The 24,144-nt window shown below is 37.4% G+C and overlaps 2 protein-coding genes across 2 annotated transcripts; one reads left to right on the top strand and one right to left on the bottom strand.

Moving 5' to 3' along the window:
* The first annotated feature begins 7,408 nt into the window (after nt 1-7,408).
* On the top strand, nt 7,409-12,436 carry LOC129360643 (tryptophan 2,3-dioxygenase A-like). The gene is made up of 12 exons (XM_055030967.1): nt 7,409-7,536; nt 7,655-7,751; nt 7,851-7,941; nt 8,097-8,167; nt 8,419-8,546; nt 8,642-8,828; nt 8,958-9,065; nt 9,177-9,288; nt 9,417-9,474; nt 10,007-10,086; nt 10,949-11,039; nt 11,234-12,436. Exons 1-12 carry the CDS (start codon nt 7,502-7,504, stop codon nt 11,385-11,387), a joined length of 1,212 nt encoding a protein of 403 aa, XP_054886942.1. The 5' UTR covers nt 7,409-7,501; the 3' UTR covers nt 11,388-12,436.
* On the bottom strand, nt 12,362-23,407 carry LOC129360644 (cathepsin O-like). Its single transcript, XM_055030969.1, has 8 exons — nt 23,151-23,407; nt 21,792-21,897; nt 21,503-21,627; nt 18,333-18,500; nt 18,117-18,238; nt 13,998-14,161; nt 12,673-12,765; nt 12,362-12,569 (listed from the first exon to the last, which is right to left on the bottom strand). Exons 1-8 carry the CDS (start codon nt 23,319-23,321, stop codon nt 12,535-12,537), a joined length of 984 nt encoding a protein of 327 aa, XP_054886944.1. The 5' UTR covers nt 23,322-23,407; the 3' UTR covers nt 12,362-12,534.
* Nucleotides 23,408-24,144: the final 737 nt, after the last annotated feature.

The following is a 24,144-nucleotide window of genomic DNA, read 5'->3' on the forward strand; positions in this document are numbered from 1 at the left end:
TTCTTGATATACTTTGGGATTTTTTTTGTTTCCAGGCTGTTCACACTAATGGCACCATTTTTCTTTACTGAGCTTCAAGTTTCCAATTCTGTCCATTCAATTCTACAAACCTTTTCAGATTTGTTTTCTTTTTAAGCACATTTATGTTTAATAAATCCTGAAAACAACAAGATGCTGAGTTTAGCTTCTAAACTAGCAGTTGTTTTTTTTTCAAAATTTTTAACTTAAATCAACTGAAATTAAAAATCTATAACATTAATATCTCGTCAGATTTAATCAGTTTTGATACCTTTTCTCAAAATCACAATCAGCTTTATTCGCCACGTTTGTTCACACAAGTAAAAGATTAAATATATATATTTTTATTTTATATATATATTTTTTTTTCTTTCTTGTAGTATGTGTGTACATAGTGTTTTTATAAAGTGTAAAACAAGATTGAATTCTTGCAAACGTGTAATATTGGGGAGAAGATGCGTGGGGAGAGAACACACCCCTGAGGCGCTCCACTGCTGATGCTTCTTACATGGGAGAAGTTCATATATTTCTCATATTTAAAAAAATATATATTTGTAAGAAAACTATATAAAACCAAACAAGTGTGACAAGCAATCCAGCTACAAAGTGGCAAACAAAAAAACTAATTAGGGAAATTTTATATAGATTCATGTAAGAAAATCTACAGTTTTATCCTAGGATACATAAATGTATTCTGCAGACTGTCAGTAAAACATTCATAAATGGTGATGAATCTCTAACGCAAAGTCGACTATCACTTCCACTAAATTTAACATTTACTAGGCATAATGCTGTTGACTTCCTGCCCAACAATAAGCAACACAAATATTTCATGAAGTCATCTCTCATAAACAACCCAAACAGAGGTTGGCAGAACAACATTTAGAATTAAAATCATTTCAGGGTTCTGGATGCTTTGGTTTTTAACCACTGGAAACTTCTTACAAATAAATTCTTCCACTTTTAAACATTTTTCAAAACGAGAGGAAAACAACTTAAGCAAGCGTTAATCAGTTGCTAATTTGAAAATCATCAAAGAAAGTCTTCCAAACTGGCAATGTATGAATAGCAAGGGGTTTTTAAATAAAAAATAACCACCACAAATTGCATTAATGATTGAAAATACATCCTTTGAGCTACAAAGCCAAAGAAGACAAATGCAGCTTGACTTTGAAGTCAGCTGCTTGAAGCTGTTCTCATCTGAAGTGTGTGAACCGTAGCTGAAGGGATTCTGGGTGTAATTTACCTGAAAACGGAGCTGTTGACTGAAATCCGCGAGCTCACCGAGGGTCACACTCAAATTTTTAGTTTCTGGTTTACATGCATCTTTGGTTGTTTAATTGCTTCCAAATGACGTTTGCTTTGTGATCAGGATTCCCACTGATCACCAAGTGCTGTTCATCAAAGTGCAGAAGGGTTTCTGTGATGGAATGCATAATTGTGAAAACAAGCCCTTCATAATAAACCTCGCTCTGTTTTGTGGCAAACTTCAAACAGCATCCCAAACCAAATGAACATTTTCTGCACACAAGCTGCTTCCTACTGTTGTTTGACCTCTTTGCTGCTCGTGTCCCCAAGATTATCTGAATGTTACAACTGATTTGAAAAGGTTGACATAATCTGCTTCTTATCAAACTAAATGTAAAGAAATGCTATATTTATGGTTCCAACACATCAGTATAATTAACTTGCATTAATTTATTTTTGTGTTTCCAAAGTGTTTTGATATAACTACCAACAAAACAACACAAACTTCAGAAGATGCATCAAGAAAAGAAAGAAAAACTTTTTTTTAACTTTTTCTTTAAATAAGATTTCTGAAATATGGTGTGCATCATCAGACACTCTGAAAATGCATTTGCTTCTATGAAATGTTGTCATTTCCTGAAAATAATGGAAAGACAAAGAAAATATCACAATATGTTTTTCATTATTTTAGTTCAGATGGAGCCATCATGGCAGCTCCACAGAGCCACTTGTGGCTCTGGAGCTGCAGGTTGGAAACCCTTGGTCTGGAATCTTGGCCAGTGCTAAATATGAAGGCTTCACATATTTCTTTGCCCTCTGATGCTCTCTAGTGGTGCAAAGTGCATGGATCAGAGTCATCCAGTGGACTCGCCTCTAACGGCTGCTGATGCCACTCTCCCAAAAAGGTCAGAAAATGGCGGCGCTTTGAGCTCCAACTTCAAACAATCATGTCAACTTCTTGTGATTATAGAGCCAGATGTTGGGAGCTAAACAATCACTTCTGGAAACTTCAGGTTAATTTAAAGAGACATCAAATGGAATCGCTAAGCCTGTGATATTAGAATGAACCGCAGTGCTGCTGCAGAATCTCACTGCGACCACACTAAGTACAGCCAAGAAACAGCATGCTATATATCACTATGCACTCCAACTAGACCGACTTCAAAGGCTGATATAAAAGGGATGGCACTTCTTTGCAAAAACATCAAAGAACCAAGAGAATTGTGCAACAACCACAACAGAGAACTGGGAAAAAAATCAAGCTGTTTCCATGCTTCAACTGAGCTTCTATAGATGAAGAGCATCCATATAGAATCACGCTTCTGATCATGAAAATCATTTTACATCTTTTGATTTTGTACATTTGGCACAGGTCTGAAGTAGAGATTGTGTCATAAAGTCTTTGTTCTACAGATTAAAAGCTTGGATTTATTCAGCTTCTGATGGGTTGGTCGCAGTGTTAGAAGCAAATCAAGTTGGATTTTGCAGCAATTTATTTTTTTTATTTTGAAGATAAAGACTTTAAAAATGGAATCTCTAATTATAAGCTGACAAAAATTAATACTGTAAGATATAAAACTTATTTAAAATCAACTTATTTAATTAGATTTACTAATTAATGTGAAGTTGGAAGGAACCTATCACAAGAAAATAAATCTCCAGATTTTTAATAAAACAAAACACTTCAGATTCTCTGTGTCATGCATGTTTAATAGAGCTTTATGGTATTTATGTGACAGCTTTATTCATTTATTGTGTTAGATTTCTGTTTACAGCTGATGTGTTACAGTTCAACAAGCATCCAATGCAAGTGTGAATTCATTGTTCATTCACTTTTATGGGACAGATTGTGGACCCACTGCTTTACAGACCTGGAAGTAAGATCATTCATTTAGAGGTGTAAAAAATTCATGCAAAAGTTTTTTGAAAATATGGGAACCATTTAGTTTCATTTGCCCACTTAGAAAACTATCCAGAGCTACACCCACTATTTCTATTTGCAAATGTTTTCCGAAGAGGTGACAACATGCGGGATAAAAGCAGCTCTTGGTGCACAGACAGTGTGTGAACAACAGATGTTCAGAGAAAATCCGGCTTTGTTCACTTGTGATCACAAGCTTTCTGTTAGTCTTTGTTCCCCACATGGCAAGATAACATTATACTTTTATAGAACAGTCATGAAGAATTAAATCTTAAAAAGAAGCTAGACTAAACATCTTATTTAGGAAAAAGGAATATTATCACAACCGGCAGATTCCTTTACTCCAAAACAATGGAATAGTATTTTAACTCTTACAGATTTAATTTAATTATAATTTATTTCAAAAGCAGTTTTTAAATAATGAGGAAAAAAGTCTGTCCAAACCAACTGGGCCTCGCATGGAGAACTAATTGATATTCCAGTTAAATCTTTTATTACTTGTGATTAATCATATTTTTTGGAAGGTTGAGACCAACATCAATAGCCCCACTCCGGTCTGATTAATACCTACCCTGGAGATTCAATCAATCACTTCAAAAGAACCTTTCTGGAAACACGAACCGTTTTAGAAAAACAACACACCACATCGTGATCTTAAAACAGACGAGGAACAAGGTGACCAAAATCCAGCCGCCTGGAGAAACTGCCAGATTTATTTCTATGTGTCTGGGAATCAAAGTTAGAGCAAATATCCACAAACTGGAAAAAATGAGAAGTCAGCCAATTAATATGACTCCAAGAGAACATCAAGAACACTTACAGGACGTCTGAGCAACACAAAAACTGCCTAAAATCACCTCCATGATCACTGAGACATTTGGAAGATGTTTTGAGATATTTCAGAAAGTATGTGTCACATTGCACCAACCAGAGAGCTAACACAGCATTTCAGAAAATGAACATTACAGTGAGTCAAACATGGTGGTGGCAGCATCATGGTCTAGAACAATCAACTTTCAAGCAGAAAATCTTGAAGGAAAATGTCTGACTATCAGTTTGTAACAACTTTATTCTTTTTTTCCTCTTCTTTTTCTCGGTTAAACAGACTTTCACAGAACTAAAACTGAAAGTTTCTCACTGCGGTGAAAAGTAGTTATTACCAAAGTAATTATTGAAAATCCTTACAATTTCAACTACTTTTTACATCAAGTCCATTTAAATGTACATTTTAATGGAATTAAAAAAGCAAAAACAGAACAAATTAGTAAGGGAGTAAATACTTTTGCATCAAGCTGGATGCAGCGCTCCCTTTCAGAATAATTAGTCCTAAAACCTGCAGAATGAACATGCAGGTCACACGGCGACATGTTTGTTGTTTTATTTTTTCCTTGTTTGATTCCTGAACACTTTTCACGGATAAGAATGTTGACATTTAAAATGATGGGCTGAGAGCTGAAAAATGATTAAAAGTTATATTAAGATCACAAATCATAGCTGGAGGCAAGGCGCGCTGCTTGATAAAAACATCCACGCAGCAGGAAATTATGACTGCAGAGTTCAAAGACATGGAGGGGAGACAGTTATACGAGTAAACTTTCACAGGAAGGGTTCACATGGCAGCCAGAACAAAAACAGGACATCTCCTCTCTTCCTTTTTAATCCGCCTCAAACTCAGACCTCCGAGATGACTCACAAAGACACCTGTGTCCTTCCAGCATGATGGACGGGTTTGTTAAGGCTCAGAAAATCTACAATGATGGCTTCATGTCATCTCAAAGACTTCATCTATCATAACCCGTCTCCACTAGAGTCCTATTTATCCCAGCTAAATGGGAACAAGAACAAAGCTTTTTGGGGCTGCCGCTGCTCCTCATGCTACACTCGTACCTTGTCCCAATTCAGAAATAGCTGCTTATTACCATCCCTCTGATCTTGTAGGACTGCTGCACACATTGATGGGACTCAACTTGGTCAAGTCCACAAAGAGCAGCAAAAAAAACACTAAGCTAATTATTTGGGAGGTTCACAGGGCGGACTGTGAAATCTTAGTTTTTCGCTGTTGAAACCGGCTCAACGGTTCTCCTAAACGGCTGCTGTGACTGACGGCGTGTTGCGGTGGAGGCCATCGAGCTTGTCATTATTTTCTACAGAACCTGCCACCTGAGACCCAAAGCAAACAAACAGTTCCCATGAACTTTGTGTGACGGCTGATACTGCAGGTGTAACAAGGCTGCGTTTCCAAACCACTGTCCTCAGCAGCTCTCAAACCGCTTTCTACAAACAAACAACTTTTTCTCTGGAGACTGTCGGAGTGTTTCACAGAATACTCTTAGAACAGTAATGAGATGAATTAAATATTAACCGAAGTGCAAATATTTACAGATGAATGACCTGCAGACTGGCAGCAATGATTTCCAAAAAGCATGTGGATATGTTCATAAAACATTTAACACACACAGACATACACACACAGGAAAAAAAAACCTTTAAAATTGCGTCTGATTCATTATTAAGCCACGAATAAAATTAATTTTAAAAATGTGATTTTTTTCCAAGAAATAAAATAAATACTTTTATCATCATCATGAATCTGCAGATGAGACATTTCTGTAAAGTCCACGTCAGTGCAGGGCGTTCTGTGTAAAGAACAGAGCAGGTCCATCTGTTATGCAACAGAAGGTTGTTTGATTCATCACAAATATAACAGTAAACAGCAAAGCTGACCTTGGACCTGTCCACATAGACGTTCACTGCTCATTGTAAAACACTCAATCTAATGTTATTAACAATAATTATGATAATCCAAGAGATTCGCAAGTTTTTAAAAAGCCAGAAATTTTAAATTTAAAAAGTTTTTATTTTACTAAAGTTTAGATAAAACTTTAAAAACTCAAATCTGGAAGGAAATGTTTCAGCTGATGGTTTAGTTGATAATTGGCCGAGTTGATAATTGGCATAAACCAACAAGCCAGTTGATAGTTGGCTTGTTGGTTTATGAGTCCAGAGTCATAAACCGAGTTCATGACTCTGGACTCGGTTTAAGTTTCTAAAGAGGTTCGATGTTTCTTTTTTGAAGGATCTATTTTGTTTCATGATCAGAAAACTGTTCATGAGACTGAATATCAAAAAAGTTGTTTCTGGTGAAAGTGTAAAGGCATTTTCGAAATATGATAAAATGTCTGCTTAAGATTAGAAAAAAAAATGGAAGATATTTTGTGTAAATGTACTCGACTTGTTTTGTAGAGACATGTAAATTAACAGCAACAAACGTATTCACAGTCCTTCAATTTCTCTGATTTTGCTACATTACTAATTTATTTTAAATGGATTTGATAATATTTTTCTCAGCAATCTACAATCATATGATCTCATTATATCTTCATCTCATATTGTTGAGGTATTCTGGGTTGCAATCACACCTTTAAGTCATCTCAGGTATATCTTCACATGCCTGCTTTACTTCATAAACCTGTTTTGAGCATTTTCCTCCTTCTCTGCATAACCTTTCAAGCTGAGTCAGGTTGGTTGATCACAGTCATGTTTAGATTCACTTTATGGCCACTCAGGGACAATTCAACTCTGTCGATTTATATAGAGCCAATTCACAACACACCTTGCTTGAGAGACTTTAAGGATTTTTTTTATCATTTAGTTTTATTTCTAAGGAAACCCAGCAGATTGCATCAAATCATTGACTTGCACTAATCCTGTAGCGACAACAAACTTGAAGTCATTGGCTTTGCAGGAATTCCTTATCCTGAGCATGCACATAGCAACAGTGGAGAGGAAAACTACCCTTAACAAGAAGAAACCTCCAACTGAACTGAAGCTGTAAGGAGCTTCTGTCTGGCCTTGAACATGTCAATCCAAACAGTCCAACTGATCTCCACGGAGGTGAAGGAAGAAAGACCTAAAATAGAAACAGAATTACAAAAATCAGAACTACCTGCTGGGTTCTCCTGCAGATGAGGTTCTCCTGAAAGCTGCAGTGAAGGTGAGCCGGGTTTCCTATCCAGCTTTTTATGTTAAACCTCAATGTTTTCAGCTGACACCAAAAATAATCAGCTTTGATTTCATGAAAAAAAAAGTCACTGTGAACTTTTGTCTTTTTTTTTCATGGTAACAAAGTCCAGACTGTAACCAGAGTTGAACATAAACACAGACAGCATGGGGCAAATAGAGGCGGGTCGGATGGTGACTGATTGATTGGATGAGTTGCATCTTTAAAAACTCGAGCTGAGTTGAAGACCATTTTAGTAAATTTTGATGAAACGAAGAGGAGCACATCTCTGCTGCAACAGACTAGGATAAACCATGAGTGGATGTCCGTACTTTGAGAAGAAGCATTTGTATGTTTCAGTTACCACATTTAAGGACTTTTATTTCTTTTTTCACAAACACAGTAAAATGCAAGCCTGTTCATTTCTGTTGATAAAAAAATAAAAAAAGACTTCTTTCATATTGCAGGTTATTCAAAAGTAAACCACCTATTGAAGGAAGCCAGGATGCCTCGCAGGCAGGGGAGCACAGTACAGGAAGAATCATCTATGGAGACTACCTTCAGGTAAAACAACAAGGCTCACATTTTATCTTTGGTAAATTTTTAAGAAAGAAACTTAGAACCAACTATATGCTGTTTGCTTTACTTAATTCCAAACGTCAGCTGGACAAAATAACCACAGCTCAAGTGTTGCAAAGTGAACTGCAAGGCAATAAAATCCATGACGAGCATCTTTTCATCGTCACCCACCAAGGTACAGTTCAATATGTCTCACTGGTGTTTAATCAAGCAGAAAATTATTTACCTGAAAGTGGATGACCTACTTCACTGTTGACAGCTGAGCATCTTAACTTCCTGATCTGATGCAGATGTATTTATGATGTTTAAACCTTTGATTTTTTATTTCAGCATATGAACTGTGGTTCAAGCAGATTCTTTTTGAGATCGATTCAGTGCGGGAGATTTTCATCAGCGGACATGTAAGTCACACAGAAAAAAACATTTTGTACTGACATATTTAGAGCCTCAATGTTTAAGGTTTCAAACTGTTCACAAGAGTCAGATCTCAGCGTCTCTGACTGAAGTAAAGTTTAAATTTAGAGCTCAGGCAGATAAAAACAAGAAGGTCTAATTGCCCCAAAACCGAAACATGTCTCATTATTACTACAGCTTCTTTGTGTTAGAGGGTTTTGGATTATTAGTCAAGTCATACGTTGTTTTATTCCCTAAGGTCAGAGATGAACGCAACATGCTCAAAGTCAACACACGGATTCACCGGATAGTAATGATCTTCAGACTGCTGGTCGACCAATTCGCAGTTCTGGAAACAATGACAGCGCTGGATTTCTTTGACTTCAGGTAAACTCATTAGAAACCTCATGAATAACTACATATTTAGGCGATATGTCTTTAATAAATTGCTTGTGGTTGTTTATTTGATCTTGTGTCTGCAGGACGTACCTGATTCCCGCTTCTGGATTTGAAAGCCTTCAGTTTCGACTTCTGGAGAACAAAATCGGGGTGCAGGACAACCTGAGAGTTCCTTACAACCGACGGCATTACAAAGACTACATTAAAGGAGATGACACTGAGACTCTTCTAGAGACGGAGCAAGAGCCAACGCTTCTGAAGCTGGTTGAGGTTCGTCTCTGTCCCTCTTGCCATTGATTCCCCTGATTTAGAGCCACCACGTTAATTCACATCACAGTTTGATTGGACCTGCTCTGAGCAGGAAACAAATGGCATAAAACCTTTGGGCCATTCTTTCAGGAGTGGCTGGAGAGAACGCCAGGCTTGGAAGTGGATGGATTCAATTTCTGGGAACGGCTTGAAATCAATATATTTGACGGGCTGAATGTGGAGGAGAAGAAAATCGAGGTAAGAAATGACTTCAGCTCCCAGAACAAACTTTACCAGCTTCGCCCCAGAGTGCATGGATGATTGACAGAACCTGGGTTTTTTGTTTGCGGGCATTGTTTATTTTTGTAGAAAATGCCAGAGTCAGAGGAGAAAGAGAAGCTGATGGTTGAGCTCGTCAAACAGAGAGAGCACTTCATGTCCCTATTCGATGAAAAGCATCATGACCATCTGGTCAGCAAAGGTAGCTGTTTAATCAGACTGCTGGAAATTGCTTCCTCAGAACAGAGTCCTGTCAAGTTTGAACTTTTGCAACACAAATAAAGTTTATGTTGCTTCAAATTAATTAATATATTTTGTTTTTCCTAACAAGGGAACGACGGCTGTCTTACAAGGCTTTACAAGGTGCTCTGATGATTTACTTCTACAGGTAAGTTAAGCTTTTCTTTGTGTTTCCCCACCTTTAATTTTCGAGTGAAACTGCAGCATTTACACCATATTATTACACTTCAGACATTACTTTTTATATCTGGAAGGTGTTGGCACCTCCAAAGGGACTAACTTAAGAACATCTCAGTGCAAGTTCCAGAGGCAGGGGTGCTCATTAACTCCTCCCCATAACATTTCCATATCACAAGCCTGGTTCTGAAACCCTGTCAGCCAGACGACACCAACAGCACTCGTAAGGAAGTCTTGAGGAACCTTCAACATTCTGAGCATGTCTGTCAGATTTTCCTAAAGGTGTCGTAGCTGCGTAACACATGTGATAAGGACAGAATGTCACATGAGGCTCATTAAGGCTTCAGCAGAGCTAACAAAGTCATCCGGCAGCAACTGCACAGTGATAATTAGTGCAAAACTGCCGAGGTTGTTGGTGGTGCACAGGAGACAGCTGCTCTCATTTTACTCCCATTAAAATTTAGAAGGATGTTTAAAACATCAAACCTTCCTTTACCTTACAGGGAAGAGCCGAGGTTCCAGGTTCCCTTCCAGCTGCTCACATCCCTCATGGACATGGACACCCTCATGACAAAATGGAGATGTAAGTATTTCTATGGGACCTTCTGCATATACTGTGTTAGCAACAGAGTGTTTTAGTTATCTTAAAGCCAGAACTGGATAAACAGAGACTGTTTGATGTTAAAAAGTGACTCAAGTGAGATGTCCAAAGAACCTGGAAATGATTTATGGACAGGAGGATGATATTGAGGTAAAAAGGAAAAAGGGTGTATGGTTTTCAGTGTTTTTTGTTTTTGTTTTGTTTTTACAAAAAAAAATTCATATAGTTTCCATTTATATTCAGCTCTCCTCATTTTAATAAAAAATAAAAATTTACCTTAATAAAATTCAATGCAATCAAATTGTGTGTAATTTAATCTCAGTATAACGGGTAATGGTGCGAGGTGGGGTTTCAGTAAAAACAAATCCAAATTTTATTAGTTGCAAGAAAGAGAGATATGAAGAAAAGCTTGAGAAGTTTGCCACAAGTTATGCAGCAGGCACAGCAAACGTGGTGTTCTCGTCAGATGGGTCTAAAATTGTTTTTTTGTTGTTTTTGGTTTTCATGCAAGATTGAAAATTAAGCATAAAAGCATTGGTGTGTGTTGCAGTTTATCTATTTTGCAAGGAAGAGGCAAAATCTCTTCTTTGCCTTAGAGGTTTCTCTAAACCTCCATCAATGGAGCTGAATACAAATGGATCACACAGTTTTCTTTTGATTGTAAATTAACTTTTAACCTAATATATTCTTTTGAATTATGTGTCACTTTGTGTTTTGTATCACATAAAACCCTAACATGAAAAAATGTAAAAGTTAAAGGGATATAAATACTTTAACAGTGCAGTGGCAGCACAAATGATATCAAACCAAAGATTGTTACTGTTTTTCTTGTTCTCCCTTCAAGACAACCATGTGTGCATAGTACATCGAATGATTGGCAGCAAAGCAGGCACCGGGGGCTCATCAGGCTACCACTACTTAAGATCCACTGTCAGGTATTGTTTAATTTTAAACATCACTCTGCAGAGCCCATCCAAGATGATTTAGTTGAGGACAGAACAGAGATGCTCTGCTTATCGAAGAATAACCTGCTTCTCAGATATTGTTCCCAGAAAGTTTGGACTTTTCAGAACAACAGCATTTTTTTGTAGTGTCCAACGTACAACTGCATGATGTTCTTTCTCTTTAGTGACCGCTACAAAGTGTTTGTGGATCTGTTTAACCTGGCAACGTTCCTGGTGCCTCGTCACTGGGTGCCCAAACTGAACCCCAACGTTCACACCTTCCTGTACATGGCCGAGTACTGCGACAGCTCCTACTGCAGCAGCGAGGACTCGGACTAGGAGTTCATCTCAGCCGTCTGTTGTGGCTTCCCTTCGCTGTGACAGAGATCACAGCAGGGGAGTTACTTGCCAAGTGTGTAGGTGTAGGACAGCCCCTGTGTTGGGCCAATATATGCATGAGTCAGAGCATCACTCTGACTTAAAGTTGATTCAACTTTACTTTACGCAAGACCAATAAACATTGTAGTAAAAGTCATGTAAGTAAGTAAAATGATGAACTTTACTCTTTTATACCAAATTAAATGGATGTAAGGGTAACTCACCGAGTGTATAAAGAAAAAGATAAGATTGAAATGCATAGTTAGAATTGTAAATATTAAGCTTTAGCACATGGTAAAAATAAACCACAAAAATAAAAATAAAATGAGTTGTAGAGCTTATGACATAATGTCTGACATTAAATATTTCACGATACCGAATGAAGCCATTTTACTTTAATCTTGTCTCAGAGTCACAGTGCGGCAGACAGCTCCTTGATAAGACCTGCTCAGATGTTACCTCAATAACTGTTAAGTAAATGAAGAAGAACTGACCTGGAGGCAAGCGGATCAGTGGGTGGAATGATCAAACCTTGTGCGGAGGGACAACGATGCAGGGTTTACAGAACGCCTTTCATGTCAGCGTGTCACAGTGGGCTGCTTCAGACAAGCCGAGAAGCACCTTCAGTGAAACAAAGTGTAAATAAGATGAAATCTCAAGCATAAAAATGTCAATGTCTAAAGATTTGCACTGCTTAAATATGATGATATCAAAGAGAAGCCATGAATTATTACATAATCCTAATGATGTAGCTCTTTTAGATGTGTTTTGTATAGCATCCTGCATAATTTTGTAATGTATTTATCTACTAATTCATTATATATTTGTATAGAGGAATTATGAGTTCTAATGTGTTTTGTACTTAATAAGATGTATTTTGCATAGTGAAAATACTTTTATTGTGTCACAGTTTGTTGTTATAATCCAACAGTGGCAAACATATGAAGGAGGTTTATTTGTTTTTGTGACACAAGATGGCTACATTTCAATAAAAGCATTATCCACAGTGACACTGAAGACGAGCAGATGACTTATTTCATTTTGGCAACGGGAAGCAGCCGCATGCAGTGACTCACACAAACCCATCTGACTCAAATATAAACTGTCATCAAAGAAAAACAGCTGCCACAGAATCTGCGATACCTGGGAAGAAACCCAAAAAGAAAAGCGTGATTAACACTTTAGGAGAACAACAGACTGCATTAATGCATCAAAACACGCAAGAAGATGAAGGAAATGAACTCACCACAGATGTTGCTACCGATTTTTACATAAACGTAACCCTGATCTCCCCATGCCGTTCCCCAGGAGTTCTGTACAATCCAGTAAGGTATTTCTCCTAGGAGTTAAAACATGCATTTCATCAGCTTCATAGGTTGTTTGTGTTTATGCCTTTACATAAATACTGTTTTCTTTCTATAATACACCATAAATAAGACTATGTTAAATTATTCAAGCTGAGAAATATGGAAATCAGTTAGGGGTCCACTATGTTAGGAATTTAATATGAGAGTAAATAGCAACAGTTAAAGAAAACTCAAACTGCTCTGTTTTTGTTTCTAGGCAAGTCAGAATTACCAAAACTATTCCCATCTGCCACAACAATAAAAGAATATCAGATTTATTTATTACTGTCTTTATTACTTTATTACTGACTAAGTTTGCATACAGAATGATTTATGTCTCTTTAAAAGTCACTGATCTTGTGAAGATACTGTTGAAGACAGAAAGACAATGAAACAGGTCCTGAACTGAGATGGGCTGAAAGGAGGAAGCAAAACACAAAGAGAACCATATCTAGCCAACTGGGACGCCTGCAACATCCTAATCCTTTTTCTACATTATGTAAAAAAATATTCAAACAATAGCTAAAGACATCAGCCAGGAAGTTAAAGGTTGGGTCCAAATGGGCCTTCCCAATGGACAATGAGTCCATTCAAGTAAACCCAAAACATCTGACCGGTCTTAGAGTTCAAACTTATTTTAATGACATTGATAAATAAATCTGACAAACTATTTTCTCTCAGTTTTGGCTTTCATCAAATTGTAATAATTTAGTTGATTCTAACTGACCTAAAACAAGAGAGGTTTGGTCTGATTTCACTTCAGACAGTGAGAAAAAAAAGGCGTAAGCCTTTTTTTCCGATGTATGTACATTTCGAGATTAAACTGAGAATTCATCAGCTGGTTAGAGGAATAGTGGAACTGGATGAGGTCTGGAAAAACAAAAATTGGTTCTACACTCCATTTTCTTTAGCTTTGGAGTCCCTGATGTTGATCATTTAAACAGACTGGAAGAGAATCTAACAAACTAAGTGATTGAAAATTTGGTGTGGAATAAAAGAGTAAACTTAGAATCTTCTTAGAAACAAACGTGAGGAACAAATTGCAAGGAACTAAAATCCCCACATCTTAGTTCCCTGAATAATATATTCCCCTTCGTGACAGTGGGCCTTTTTTCGTTCTCCCGCAGCACTAAATTGTGTAAATTACTTTTAAAGCCCACATTATCTAAAGCAGAATACAGAGCCACATAAATGTTCCCATTGCATGTAGTGCAGGAGTTTGTACCAGTCGTGTCGTATCCAACAACCAGGACAGCATGGTTGGACCATTGGCTGGAGCAGTGGTGCTGGATAATGCCTCCCAGGTAATCCTGCCAACTGACAGCATCCACGATGGCAGCCAAAGGACCGAACTGCACCAGCTGACCCATCATCGCCTCCTCTTGACCGCTGTAGAAGAAAATTACAGAAGCATATTCTCTATGGGTGGCTTCTTTGGCCTTTTGATTAACTTGCTATTTGAAGAACATGAGAAAGTCAGAGAGCTGAACATGTACTGAAAGCTTGAAGATTCTTCAAACATCTGAAAAGATGGACATGCTTCTGCCATCGTCTCACCATTAAAGTTGATCTACTATCCATATTTCTCATTAGTTCATCTGCTTTTGAACAAATATGACATATATTCTCTTTTCTTCTACAGTGAACATATGCAGGCCCCCTTCTGTTGCCCCTTCCTGTCATCCCGCCAGACGATTCCCACTGGGGGAATCTGTGACACCCTCCGCTGCCAGGCTCATTACACGTCGTCCATAGGGCCTGTTTCTATGTGACGAACTATTCTGAAAAGCCACTTTGACTTTGTCACCGTGTTTGTGTTTTGTTGTGCTGCAGTAAAGATCTGGCCTACTGATGATACAACTACTAGCAGAGACGTCCCACTCCTGAAGACGGGGCAGGTCAACAGAGACATTTTTATGCTGGATCAGAGAATTGTTGAAAAGGGTAAAACGAGTAATTCAAGTGGTAGCGTGACATTGGCATTTACTCAGACTGAAGATCATCTTTACTTTGCTTTAAGTTGTGCTGAACAAGGCCAGGCTGCGCTTGTGGAAAATTCAGAGGAAGTTTCATTGACAAAGACAAATGTGGAGTTATCTAAGGAACAAAACAATCAACAAAGGGGATTAGCAAAGACAATAAGAAGGAATTCAAAACACAAATGTTAGCATATTCAACTCTCACACTTACTGTAAAAATGAGAATAATGAGCCGTAAACTTCCTTCAATGTAGAAAATTGCCAAATGATCTAAGTGCTGACTGGAGTTTTCTAGTCGATCATCAATCTTTAAAAAGCCTCACCTGTCAATTCAAAGGTTTTTGTTGTTTAACTGACTGTCAGGTGTTATAAGGTCAACAAAAAACAATACCTCTGAAACACTACCAGCTTGTTTTCACTACTAACAAGGTAGGGATCTGAAATATGAATAAAAACCTTCAGAGAATTGCTGCCCAAACTAGTAAATTAAAATAAAAATCAGTTCCTTTAGACTTTTATTTTTCACCTTAAACTTTTTTCAACCCTCTCTCAAATCCTTTATTGGTTCCAGAGGAAACTTAAATGTCAATGTAATTCATACTATTCAAGTTTCTTCAAATATTCACTTATGTCTCTAGCTTAGTTTGTGTCCAGGTGAACACAGAGGTATTTATGCTTCTCCGTCATCTCCACTTCCTCTACCATGAGGGAAATAGTGTTTGATCGAACCCAGTTTGTACTGAAATCTGCAATCATCTCTTTTGTTTTGTTAGAAAATAAGTCACAGCTACCAAAAACTGGCTAAACGTAAGATTTAATGACAGTCTATGATAGCAGCAGAAAGCAGCAGCTCTGCCCTGCTTGAGTTTGATTTAAAGTACTTTGATTCCATTGGGGGCTCAGAAGGATTTTCTGCTATTATTTAAGAACCTGAAGTTCAATTATTACAGAAAATTATGACCTTGGTTTCCCTTAATCTTCTCTCAGCCTGAGATCTCTAAATCTTTTAAGTTATTTTATTAGGCAGGCTCTTACAGAGCCGTGGAAAAATGTTGTATAAATAAACTGCTTGAACATTCTCACATCATCTAAAAAAACCACCAACTTTAGCATATTTTATTATGGTTTTTATGTGAGTGACAGACCAACACCAAGAGGGTTATTATCACAAAGCAGAAGGGAAATTATACATGCTTTACAAAATGTTTCAAAATACAGATCTGAAAAATGTGGCATGCCTTTGTCTTCAGAGCTCCAGAGTTTTTGCAGCACGAAGCACCTAAACCCCTAAAAGCTCAGTTTTGGTCTCAACTGAGCAGAGCACATTTTTTGGGAACCAGGGCAGGTTTATTGCATTTGAAGCCAGAGAAAGTCTGCAGATCACCAGCAATCTGAGAGTCCTGCTCATCCTGACCTCCTTGGACAAACATGGCTGTTGATAAACATTACAGTGAACTTCACTCAGAACTATGAACAGATCAATTCGAATTCTGGAAAGTTGGAGCGTTGCTTCACGATGTCGTCAGTCTCTGTGCTCATGGTGGTTTTTACAGCTCGGACTGGAGGCAGAAAGATTTTTCTTACATCTAACAGAACACACCTTTTGAAAAGCGGAACAACTTTCATGTTTCTGATGTTTATTCCTTTCATTTTTTCACATTTTCAGAATGTGTTTTTTTTTCTTGAATCATTTTGCTTTCTGAACACAGATGTGAGGTGAACACATCCATCTGATGGAGATCCAGGGTCCTGCAGTAGTAGCGCAAATCTGCTCTCAAGTGAAACACTTGAACTCTCCCTTTTTCAGCTGCCAATTGCTGTGTTCTGCTAAGCAGAGGCTTATAAGACTCTTTGCCTGGATGACAGTCCAGGCCAGCTGGTGGCAACACAAACCAGTGGGCATTTGGCCACGGTCATCACTCATCCTCCCATTTCCCTGGCAAGTGATTTATGCGTCTCCTTTGCACGTGAGATGATTACAACTAGCAGATTTATTACCAGCCCGACTGGTTCTTATTATTGTTGCTTTTTCACTGAAGTTCCTTTTGAAGGAACCTTAAAAATAAACAGTAACTGAAGAAGAATCCAATTATGCTTATAGCCTCCTGTGTCTGGTTTTATAGTCTACATTTAAAGCGTTGCATGTTTTATCAAGGAGTGGTATCAACATCTCTTTAAACATTGAGCTCAAACATAGGCACTGTGACTGAAAACTATCATTCAGCATATGAGATGTTTCAAATATTACATTTAGTTTAGTCTTACAGTTGAAGGAAGAAGTGCAAAACAAAATGGATGACAAATAAAACTTAAAAGCTCAATATAAACTATCTTGCCATCATGAGTAAAATCAAACAACAATATTTTGCCTCTCATTGGCCACAACAGATGACTCAGACAGAAACACACCTTTGTGCTACTGAGCTATCAGAACCTGTGTTGACAGTCGGATCACGGTGGTCTGTGATTGGACAGGACAAATCCTACACCCTCTGCCCTCTGTACCTGTTCCTCTTTGACCACCAAATTAAAATTCATAATTACATTCATTTTTAGCTTTTACTATATATAACTAAAACCAAATATGTGCATGCAGATATTAAATCACACCAAACTTTTACTTTTTAAGATCAGTTAGGATTACCAGGATTATTTTCAGCTGCTAAATTTTAGAAAATCTGTTATTGTTTTAATCACTTTTTCCAAAATGTTTACATACATTTCCTCAGTGATTTGTAGAATTTATGCTTTCTGACTTGGACATCCTTCCACAAACTTTCCACAATAGTTTGCTGTAATCTGGTCCCATTGATGGCTACACCAAAACATTAAATTTGTTGTCTTAAACCCCCTTGTAATCACTTAGGCTGGATGCTGAAAGTCATTCTCTATTTGGAAGGTAAGTTTGAGCCCCAACTTTAACTTCATAGCTCCTATCCTGAAACATTGCTTTAATATTTCCACACAAGCTCATACCCTCATAAACGTAGATATTATGTGTTCTTGGGTCTGTAAGCTCATTGCAACACTGATCATTCCATTGGTTTAAGGCTAATTAATCTCTGGACAATAAACTAAAGAAATAAACAGAATGCGATTAGTTTTTTTTTTTTTTTTGTTGCTTTTGGAATAATGGTTTCTTCGTAGTGAGTTCCCTTTCAGCCCAAGACGGTATGGAACTGTCACTGTGGATTCTGTGTCAGGAGTTACACAATTCTCTTCCTAATGTCTTCACTGACATATTTAATAATGTTAGTAATCCTGACTGGTTTGATTAATGTCAGATAAATAGAAATGAGTGGTTTTAAATGCCATATATATGTAGTTTCAGCTGCTCATTGTGCTTTAAAACGTTTATCTCTTACCTGAAGCTGTGCAGGGAAAAGTTCCTCACGGCAACACCCTCGTGTGATGGGGAGAAGAAATGGCACATTCCGGTTTTGGCCTTGTATGGATAGTCTGAGTGACTCACCAGCTTCACTCTGGTCTACAGTATAAAGAACATGTCAGTTTGAGCCATAAATTTAAAGAACATGTTAGCAGTCAGTTTGGTTTAATGTGTAACGCAGTGCAAACTTCACCTGTTTTAACCAAGCGAGAGCGTGGGAGGGCGAGCCTCCATTGCAGCCCTCATTCTTATAGGAGCAGTCTACAACTTGCTGCACACTGAGCTGCTCCAGCTGCGAGCCTCCCATAGCATGAACGGCCTGTATAGCACCGACTGTGCTAAACGCCCAGCAACTCCCACACTATAAAAAAAGAAAACAGTGAAATAAGTTAAAGAGCAAAATATTGCCAATGAAACATTTAGTCTGATAGCATTTATGTTCCATGGAATTGTAGAGGTGGGTGATGCCTTTGTGCAAAAATCAGTCCCACTCATATAAAGTCTCCGAGTTCAGACAAAAACTGAATCTGTGTATAGCAGAAAATATTTGTTAAATTACAATAAATTAACATTAATACATTTTCAAATCTATTCTTTTGCTATCTTGCATCATAAAGATGGATGAGATGACTAAACCAAATGAACTGTGACTAATTGCTTTCTGCTGCCACCTACTGACAGAAACACTTTATAACTAAATTCTTGGGGAAAATGTAAATGAATAAACTCCACTCTCATCTATTAGCGACAAGATGAAGAAATACATAGAGCCAGCTGTTTCTCAAGCTTTAGAGAGACGATCATTTCTAATATGCATAAAGCATAAAATAATTCTTGTAATAAAAATGGATAGAAGTCGATTTCATTCCCTTCCAGAAACCAGTAGCTATTTCATTCAGAGCATGCAATACCTTATTATGTGGAGAAATAGTTTTTTCCTTCCCCTCTTTACTATTTTAACAAATTTTATTCTTCACACCGCATGGAGATCACTACATCATGTTCACTCCCTCAGCAGAAATTCTCATAAATATTATAAACCGTTTGCTGTGTGAAACACTTGATTTATTTTTATTTTTATCAAAGTGGTTTTATGGCTTAAAATCAATATAGACGCTAAATTCCACCCTGTTTGCCTGGACTGGAGATAAGTATGCACCAAGCATACAAAATATTAAAGCCATTTGTGAGCACTGAAATGCACCCAGGCTATAAATGAGGAATCAAGACAAGGATACGTTGAGTAGAGAAGAGTTTATCTGATGTAATTGACTTGATATTTGGTGTCTGTGTGCATGGCATCATGTTTTATCTTCTGCCTATCAATTAATCTTGTGTGGAAACCCAGCCCAGGAAGGGCCACAGACAAGCCAGACAATAAGAAATGCGAGCAGATAAACTGCCGGCGAGCTGAGGTAGGTGAGTGCAGAGACTCGGGTCGTTTACGGACTCTCCCAGGAGCACTAAACTTTCTCTGTACTCAAAAGGATGAAATATACACCATGTTATCATGCAGCATTCTCCTGTATAGGTTACGTCTCTCCCCTAGGAGAAGTGCTTTAGAGTGAAAATATCATCCCCTGCAGCAAATTGACTTACTAAAGAGATAAAGGACAAAAAGAGCAAAAAGTGAACCTTCATAAAGGACATGCAACAGCTCCATTTCACTAAGCCCAGTTCTTTTGGAGCCCAGGTCCCCTCTGCTCGTTGAGCTGAAGTCTCAAAGGCTTGGTTTGTCATCGTTTCATTGCTTTTCCTTAACGATTGAACTCCCCCGCCACTCAAATATGTATTCTGTCCATTACTACTTCAGATGAATGTTTGACCTTCAGCTGAACTCTCCAAGACTAAAATTGATTTGCAGAAGGGAGAACTCTCTGTGCACTCGTCATAAATCTTAGTTTGAGACTTCTAAATATATCCAAGATGAGGGGAAGGTGATTTGGGTGTGAAAATGTGAACGTTTCATTTAAAGAGTTTAAATACTTGGCAATTATTTATTGTTATTACCAAAATAATTAAAGAGTAAGTGGAACTCAGGAATTTGGACGACATAACTGTACAGTAGCTGCAAATCGGATATTTCAGGAGGGATGAGTTGTCCATGAAAAATACCAATCCTGTTTCTCACATGAAGCAAAAATACAGACTTGATAAGCGAGAATGCGTGCACCTGTGCAGCACCATTGACCTGCCGTATATATCTGCATTTTGGAGACAGGAGGAGCTGGTGAGGCAGATGGTGAGGTGACGAACTGAAGCCAGATTGTCGAAACTAAATGTGTGAACCTCTCGCACCGTAATTTAATTCCAAACTGCGACGTGGTAAAATATCTATTTTATGATAAACATTTAAACTTATGCTCTCCATTTAAAATGGAACGGCAGCTAAAATCTCAAATGAAAGTTTCCACTAAAGCCCTGAGCTGAACTCTGCTGCCACTAACGTTCACTGCGAGCTGTGGAGAGCACAGCAGCTGCTGAAATGTGGAGAAGCTGCAGGAATGCGGCAGGTGGCGGCTTTCAGTAAGGTCAACCTTGGTTTTTTTGCCAGTACTGACTGAAATCCTTTCACTCCACCCACATTAACCAGGTTAACTGAAGAAGTTATTGCCATCTGTTTGAAACATCTAATCATAAAACTAAATAATATAATTAAACAACGTTCAATTACTGCACATGCATTATTGCATTAGACTCTAGTTTAATAGATCAATTTTTTCTTGTGCGCAAATGAAGATGTAAATATTTTAATTTCATTTGAATGTATTCACATTTTTTCAAGTTGAAAACAAAAAACTCCAACTAACGTTTTTGAGATCTGATGTGACAAATACAAAGCTGTGCATCATTGTGACAAAGAAAAAAGATTAGTCAAAGTTTTCTAATCTTCTTAAAAAAACAAAATCTGAAAGGTGTGGCATGCATTTGTATTCAGCCCATGTCAACTTTAGGTCATTTGGGGTTTAGCTCTACCAGCTTTGCAAATTCAAACTAAATATTTGCCCATTCTCCTTACATAACAGCTCAAGTTAAGTTGAACTGGATCGATATTTTCTGAACAGCAATTATCCAGGTACAGACTTTGACTAAGTCATTCTAGCACATAAATATATGTGAAACCAAACCATTTTATTGCAGCGCTGGCTGTATGTCTAGTGTCATCATCCTGTTGCAAAGTAAACCTCTGCCCCAGTCCCCCGAATGGTGCAAATACATTTTTTGATTATTTTGTTATGACCAAAGGATCCTCATTAGCAAATTTTAATGTGATGAGCTAATCCATGTTGTTTATTTCTGCTGACAGTGATTTGAGTGTAACAACGATCCAGTATATCCATCATCTGTCTGTATCAACCTTACCGCTAATTGGTTCTGGACTGGTGCCACCACTCTCTTATCCCTCCAGTCAAATTTGGCCGGAAGCCCCGCTCTGGTCGATCCAACGAAGCCAGGAGCACTGCTGCTTTCTGCTCGAAGGTAAACATCTGCAAATAAAGATCCAGGCCAGACTCAATCCTGGATACAAAGATCCACTTTAACAACGATAAAAGATCTTTATTTTGTCTTAACTTGCGAGTTTACAAACATTCAGTACTTGCAACTAATTCAATTCTGCAAGCTTCAAATCCACAAGGAATTTTTCTCTTACCCTTAAATTCCATCTGTGAAAGGTCAGAGAACTGGTTAATGCCATATGTAGCAGACTGTGTCTGCCTGGAAAATGAGTTCAGGTATAGATGTCGCACTGCAGCATTCTGTAAAAACACACATAACACAAATCCTGGATGATAATTAACCAGAAATAAGAAAAGCAACATTGAAATATTTTCTAGGAATAAAAAAACAGAGGGAAAAAGAGAAAAAAGAAAAAGAAATGAAATAAAATGCAAATTTTTAAATGTTTTCATTAGATTTAAAAAAGAAAAACAATGGATGTGGAGTTAAACTGTACATGATAACAACCAGAACAATATTATTCATTTATCACATATTTTAAAATATTTGCATTGTGTAACATTAGATTATAATGGTTAAACAAGAGTAATGTCTTGCACAGATTCTCTCACAAACCTTTCACATTTGGTTACAATTGGAAACTAAAATGTTTTTCATTAGGATTTTTTGTGACAGAGCAAAACAAAGAAAAGGTCTGCAATGTGGCTCCAGAGCCACAAGGCTCCACTGTGGTTCTTACAAAACCAAATAAGTCATTAATTATAAAGAGCATAAGGATGGGTTAGCAGCTAACGAATACCTAGAACAGAAAGCACCAATGGTACAAAGATTTTAAAATATTTGCATCTGCATTCTCACACAGTCTGTTTCACATTTTGTTACAAAAGGAAACCTGAATGTTTTTCATTAGGATGTTTTGTGACAGAGCAAAAAAAATCTTGTAAATTGTGCTATAAATCATATAAAGTGTCACACTAAATTTGTAACTTCATTTTTTTAACATATTTATTGAAAGGGTTTACTCTGTTGAAAATAAATGTTTTTCCCTCAGTGAAACTTTGATTAATTTTGTTATAAAACCAAAAACAATGAATGTAATTTCCTTTAAAAATAATACTACTAATAATTTTTGGACATGTTTTGAAGTCTTTTTCTGTGGGTTTGGTATTTAGTGGGTCTTTTATTTGCAAAGAATGCTGTTTGCTGGACGCAATAGTCTAAATATACACAGAAATATAACTGTATAGACTTTTATTTTTTACGACATTAAAATTGTGATTACGGTTCCACTTCCAAATATGGGCATTGTTTTGCTTCGTCACATAAAACTTTAAGACTTGTGGCTGTAAATTCAACGAATAAAAACTTTAGCAGGACACTAAACAATTTGAACTGTGACTTTAAGAGTTCAACTTGTGCAGGAAATGAACTGAGCTGCTATTTTTACAACTTTAGTGTCAGTTTATGTTTTTCCTAAACAGAAACTTTTGCACGCTTGTTTTAGAACAGTGTCGAGTTAAAAAGGACAAAAACATTCTCTCTTGTCTCTCACCTGAAAATTGATTTGACGACGGTTAAATTCCTCACTGTTGACTTCATACAGCCGGTGAAACTTCTTCCTGAACGAGTCGAAATCAATCCCAGACCCGTTTGAATTGGCAACACTTTCACCAAAACAAGCAGCAGTTACTAAAATGATGGAAAACATTTGCAAGGCCGCCATTTACACCAATTAACAGCAGCTAAACACGGAGAGGTGAACACAGGAAGGAAGGCTGTTCAATGTTCGCGGAAAAGGTGTTCGGTCACGCTGCGCGCACGCGCAGAACTGCAGAGGCGTTTCCAGGGAAACGCTGAGAGAACTGGTGTAAAAACAACCTGTTAAATATGATGACGTCACAGTTCAACCCAAATCCATTACCACTTTTTCCAGAATGAACCAATCAGCCTGCATGTGTCTAAATTGACACATTTTGCTTCATATTTGCCACAGATTGATTTTCAGATAAAAACAAACATGGCTGACAGGATGAGAAAACTGACTTGTTGTGAAATTCACATTCTGGTGGTGGATTACTGATGAGTGCAGTAACACATGCAAACTCCAGTCTACATTTCAAACAACTCTTATAAAAAGAAAATAAGTGTTAAATCTGGTAAAGTAGTTGTAAGACTAACTTAAACTAATGCAATGAATATATTTTAATTTAACTATTATTTTCTTTTATATCTAATAGTCATTTGCCCATATCTTTGTAATTTTTTTAATCAGAGAATGTTGAGTTGAATAACTGCACAGTATTATTTTTCATTGTAAATTTGCCCTAATTGCACAGTCTCCCCTCTTATTTATGCCTTTTTTGTGCGACTGGATGCCACCACTTACGCTTAGTCTGTGTTTTCACTCATGTGGCACATTAAAGACAATTTATATTCTATTCTATTCTAAGCCAAAGCAAATTGACACATTTTGCTTTTAAATCCACCAGAAGATCCATAAAAAATGATTGTATCAATTTCTTCTTATTCTTTGTTCTTTTCCTAAT

Source organism: Poeciliopsis prolifica, unplaced genomic scaffold (assembly GCF_027474105.1).
Source record: "Poeciliopsis prolifica strain line A6 unplaced genomic scaffold, Auburn_PproV2 SCAFFOLD006, whole genome shotgun sequence".
Lineage (NCBI taxonomy): Eukaryota > Metazoa > Chordata > Actinopteri > Cyprinodontiformes > Poeciliidae > Poeciliopsis > Poeciliopsis prolifica.

Coding starts and splice junctions, on each gene's coding strand:
- LOC129360643 (XM_055030967.1), top strand. CDS start 7,502: ATGAGTGGATGTCCGTACTTTGAGAAGAAGCATTT. Junction 7,752..7,850: donor TCTATGGAGACTACCTTCAG/GTAAAACAACAA, acceptor TCCAAACGTCAG/CTGGACAAAATAACCACAGC. Junction 9,289..9,416: donor TGACCATCTGGTCAGCAAAG/GTAGCTGTTTAA, acceptor TTTTCCTAACAA/GGGAACGACGGCTGTCTTAC.
- LOC129360644 (XM_055030969.1), bottom strand. CDS start 23,321: ATGGCGGCCTTGCAAATGTTTTCCATCATTTTAGTAACTGCTGCTTGT. Junction 14,162..18,116: donor TTTTCCCTGCACAGCTTCAG/GTAAGAGATAAA, acceptor TTTCTTCTACAG/CGGTCAAGAGGAGGCGATGA. Junction 12,570..12,672: donor AATCGGTAGCAACATCTGTG/GTGAGTTCATTT, acceptor GTTTCTTCCCAG/GTATCGCAGATTCTGTGGCA.